This window comes from Penaeus chinensis, chromosome 7 (assembly GCF_019202785.1).
Source record: "Penaeus chinensis breed Huanghai No. 1 chromosome 7, ASM1920278v2, whole genome shotgun sequence".
Lineage (NCBI taxonomy): Eukaryota > Metazoa > Arthropoda > Malacostraca > Decapoda > Penaeidae > Penaeus > Penaeus chinensis.
Window position 1 is genome coordinate 49294 of NC_061825.1, and position 5297 is coordinate 54590.

General features: G+C 40.1%; 1 protein-coding gene across 1 annotated transcript; it reads right to left on the reverse strand.

Annotated features, from left to right (window-relative positions):
* Positions 1–194: 194 nt before the first annotated feature.
* LOC125027107 (polyubiquitin-C) lies at positions 195–4052 on the reverse strand. The gene is made up of 2 exons (XM_047615933.1): positions 3968–4052; positions 195–2905 (listed from the first exon to the last, which is right to left on the reverse strand). The coding sequence occupies exon 2, from the start codon at positions 2896–2898 to the stop codon at positions 385–387; it is 2514 nt and encodes an 837-aa protein (XP_047471889.1). The 5' UTR covers positions 2899–2905; positions 3968–4052; the 3' UTR covers positions 195–384.
* Positions 4053–5297: the final 1245 nt, after the last annotated feature.

A 5297-nucleotide genomic window follows, 5' to 3' on the forward strand; every position in this document is an offset into this window, starting at 1 on the left:
TCTTACCATTAGCACTTTATGCACCAATTTAAGAAAAAAATTCAGTATATCGATTGATGTACTGTAGATGTAAAGTTTTATCATTTGTATAGAATCACCAATAAGAAATTTAAGAATTCTTTGATTTATCTTGATTCTCCAATATTTGATGTAAAATAAATGTCATTCTACTGAGGTTAGGAAGAAGCTTATAATATCAAATAAAGTTTTTATTTGGTTCTGCTAGCACATTATAAAAAGTAAAAAATAATATTGATGTGCATTTGAAATAAAATCATGTTCATATAATTTCCACATACACTGGAAAGGAATAATGTGCAATTACATATTTTGCAATAAGCGTAGTTGACAGGAAATCTTTGGAAACTGATCACAATGGAATATTCACTGGCCACCCCTGAGTCTGAGGACCAAGTGGAGAGTAGATTCCTTCTGAATGTTGTAGTCAGAGAGTGTACGTCCGTCCTCAAGCTGCTTGCCTGCGAAGATCAACCTCTGCTGGTCTGGGGGAATGCCTTCCTTGTCCTGGATCTTGGCCTTCACGTTCTCAATAGTATCGGAGGGCTCAACTTCCAGGGTGATGGTCTTGCCAGTGAGGGTTTTGACGAAGATCTGCATACCACCACGAAGTCTGAGTACCAAGTGAAGGGTAGACTCCTTTTGAATGTTGTAGTCTGACAGAGTGCGACCATCCTCCAACTGCTTGCCGGCAAAAATGAGACGCTGCTGGTCTGGAGGAATGCCTTCCTTGTCCTGGATCTTGGCCTTTACATTTTCAATGGTGTCTGAAGGCTCAACTTCCAGGGTGATGGTCTTGCCAGTGAGGGTTTTCACGAAGATCTGCATACCACCACGCAGTCTGAGTACCAAATGAAGGGTAGACTCCTTCTGGATGTTGTAATCAGAAAGGGTACGCCCATCTTCCAGCTGCTTACCAGCGAAAATAAGACGCTGTTGGTCAGGGGGAATGCCTTCTTTGTCTTGGATCTTGGCCTTTACATTTTCAATAGTGTCTGAAGGCTCTACTTCCAGGGTGATGGTCTTGCCTGTGAGAGTCTTCACGAAGATCTGCATACCACCACGCAGTCTGAGGACAAGGTGGAGAGTGGATTCCTTCTGGATGTTGTAATCAGAAAGGGTACGCCCATCTTCCAGCTGCTTGCCAGCAAAAATAAGACGCTGCTGATCTGGGGGAATACCTTCCTTGTCCTGGATCTTTGCCTTTACATTCTCAATGGTGTCAGAGGGTTCAACCTCCAGGGTGATGGTCTTGCCTGTGAGGGTCTTCACGAAGATCTGCATACCACCACGCAGTCTCAGAACAAGGTGAAGAGTGGATTCCTTCTGGATGTTGTAGTCTGACAAGGTTCGGCCATCTTCCAACTGCTTGCCTGCAAAGATGAGACGCTGCTGGTCTGGAGGAATACCTTCCTTGTCCTGGATCTTGGCCTTTACGTTCTCAATGGTGTCAGAGGGTTCAACCTCCAGGGTGATGGTCTTGCCTGTGAGAGTCTTCACGAAAATCTGCATACCACCTCGCAGTCTCAGAACCAAGTGGAGGGTAGATTCCTTCTGGATGTTATAGTCAGAAAGGGTACGACCATCCTCAAGCTGTTTACCAGCGAAAATAAGACGCTGTTGGTCTGGGGGAATGCCTTCCTTGTCTTGAATCTTTGCCTTTACATTTTCAATGGTGTCAGAGGGTTCAACCTCCAGGGTGATGGTCTTGCCGGTGAGGGTCTTCACGAAGATCTGCATACCACCTCGCAGTCTCAGAACCAAGTGGAGGGTAGATTCCTTCTGGATGTTGTAGTCTGACAAGGTTCGGCCATCTTCTAGTTGTTTACCAGCAAAAATAAGACGCTGCTGATCTGGAGGAATACCTTCCTTGTCCTGAATTTTGGCTTTTACATTCTCAATTGTGTCAGAGGGCTCAACCTCCAGTGTGATGGTCTTGCCTGTGAGAGTTTTGACGAAGATCTGCATACCACCACGCAGTCTGAGGACAAGGTGGAGAGTGGATTCCTTCTGGATGTTGTAGTCTGACAGGGTGCGACCGTCCTCTAACTGTTTACCAGCAAAGATAAGACGCTGTTGGTCTGGAGGAATACCTTCCTTGTCCTGGATCTTGGCCTTTACATTTTCAATTGTGTCAGAGGGCTCAACCTCCAGTGTGATGGTCTTGCCTGTGAGAGTTTTGACGAAGATCTGCATACCACCACGCAGTCTCAGAACCAAGTGAAGTGTAGACTCCTTCTGAATGTTGTAGTCTGACAGGGTGCGACCATCCTCAAGCTGCTTACCAGCGAAAATGAGACGCTGCTGATCAGGGGGAATGCCTTCTTTGTCTTGGATCTTGGCTTTTACATTTTCAATTGTGTCAGAGGGCTCAACCTCCAGTGTGATGGTCTTGCCTGTGAGGGTTTTGACAAAGATCTGCATACCACCACGCAGTCTGAGGACAAGGTGGAGAGTGGACTCCTTCTGAATGTTGTAGTCTGAGAGAGTGCGACCATCTTCCAGCTGCTTGCCAGCAAAAATAAGTCGCTGTTGGTCAGGGGGAATGCCTTCCTTGTCCTGGATCTTGGCCTTCACATTCTCAATGGTGTCAGAGGGCTCGACCTCCAGGGTGATGGTCTTGCCTGTGAGGGTCTTCACGAAGATCTGCATACCACCTCGCAGTCTGAGGACCAAGTGGAGAGTGGATTCCTTCTGGATGTTGTAGTCGGACAGAGTGCGTCCGTCCTCAAGCTGCTTGCCTGCAAAGATCAACCTCTGCTGATCTGGGGGGATACCCTCCTTGTCCTGGATCTTGGCCTTCACATTTTCAATAGTATCTGAGGGCTCGACCTCGAGTGTGATGGTCTTGCCTGTGAGAGTCTTCACAAAGATCTGCATCTTGATGCTGCAAGAGAAATTTGGACATTAGAATTCAGATGTCAATACTTAATATTGTTCTCATGAAACATACTAATATATGAGTAATATATATTTGAAGTCTTTCAAAACATGAATACCAGTATTCAAGTTCAAACAAATTGACCAAATCAAGAAAAAATATGATTCAAGAAAAAGGAATGTACAATTCACAAAATATGCATTTGCCACTGTTCCTACACATTTAATTCATAGATACACCACTTTCATTTATTACATATAGACACCACCACCACCACTGCATAAAACACTATTTCTACTTTCTAAAATCTAACTGAAGCTATAACCCTTCTCTTAACCCCTCCAGCTCTGACAGACCCTAGCTCTGTCTCTGTACCCTTTCAGCTATTTGTCACCCTTGTTTCATTCTACATCCCTAATGTTGTGTAAGCAAGAAGCCTGTTTATCTTACAAAGTCATTTTGTATTACAAATTCTGAATAAGCGGTTTTAAAGTTACTACTTGAAAACTACAAAAGTGCAGGAATTGAAGTTTAATAACTATGTAGGTGGCTCTACATCAAAGTAATCGAGTTACCTTCTTTATCGAATGGCAAAATCTAACCATATGATGAACGTGATCAATTTCACCGCAAACCTTGCAATCGTGCACTAAAAACAACTACAGAGGACATAACTATATAAAAAAAAAAAAGTTTCGTACATAGGTATACACAATATTCACTATCATAGAAATAAAAAAAATATATATACAAATAAATATATACCACCAGCACTTTCCACTTCACAGCAACCAGCAACACACACACACACTAAACACTAGCCCGAAAAGCGCCAGCCAGGGCCGCCGCCGCCGCCGCCGGGCCGAAGCCGCTCCCGTCCCTTTGTCCGCTCGGACGCCACGTCACGGCAGGAAGTCCGCCGCCGCCCTGCCCTCCTCCCTCCGGGCCTGGCACTTCGGCTACTCTAGCAGCTACTTACGAAGATGTGGCACCTTCTTTGTACATGCGACACGAAATTCTATGTTTAAAAAAATGGTACGAGGAGATAACAAAATCTGTAATATTTACCGGTACTTGAAGCGCAATAGTATTTGATCACAATATCACTCGCTGGGAACTAACTACATCTTTTCGCCGACGGGGTTTATATACCCTTGGGTCACGTGACCTCGTCCACGCATGCGCACTGGCCCCGCTGCCTTTGTACGATGATCAGGATAACATGTTTTTGGAAAGTAACTAACCCAACGAAGGAGTTTAACCATTACAATTCATACCTGAATAATCTATATAAAATGAGGAATCCATAGATGTATCACATGATTCGAAAATAGTCAAGGGATTAAGAGACTGGCAGAAAAAGCGTTTTCTCTCCCCCAGCTGATTGCGCGAGAAGCCATGTTTTCGAGAAGGCCTGAGAACACCCATAGGCTTTCCCTGTATGTTGCGTCATATTTCGTGTCCCTTTTTTTCACTTGGCAAAACATCTATGCGTTTCCCCTTAGACCCAATCACCCAATAAATAAATAAAGTTAAGAGAAAATAAGAATCGCTTTCGAAGAGTATACTGGCAACATTTATTCTTTCATTTTAAGTCGCACATATTTCCCGTTGTTATTATGAGACTTAACACATTTAATTTCAACTCCAATGTAATATTGCACTAAATTATAAATGATTATGATTGTAATACTCTGTTTAATGTTCGATTTTCGATTCGATTTTGCTGTTGTTCCTCATTTTTATTCGCCTATCAGTAACATCACCATCAACAATAAAGAATGGTTGTTGTTACTATAATTATTGTCTTTATTATTATTGTTGCCATCATTATTAGTTATTATTAGTTATTATTATTTGTTGTTATTATTATTATTATTATTATTATTATTATTATTATTATTATTATTATTATTAGTTATTATTAGTTATTATTATTATTAGTTATTATTATTATTATCATTATTATTAGTTATTATTATTAGTTATTATTAGTTATCATTATTTGTTATTTTATTATTATTATTATTATTATTATTATTATGATTAGTTATTATTAGTTATTATTATTAATATTAGTTATTATTATTATTATCATTATTATTAGTTATTATTATTATTATTAGTTATTATTAGTTATTATTAGCAGTAGTAGTGGTAGTTATTATTAGCAGTAGTAGTTATTAATATTATTATAATTATTAGATATTATTATTATCATCATCATTATTATTATTATTATTATTATTATTATTATTAGATACTATTATTATTATCATCATCATCACCATCACCATCACCATCACCATCACTATCACCATCATCATTATTATTATTATTATTATTATTATTATTATTATTATTATTATTATTAGATATCATCATCATCATCATCATC

Excerpts from the sequence above, each read along its gene's own strand:
- LOC125027107 (XM_047615933.1), bottom strand. The coding sequence starts at position 2,898 with ATGCAGATCTTTGTGAAGACTCTCACAGGCAAGACCATCACACTCGAG.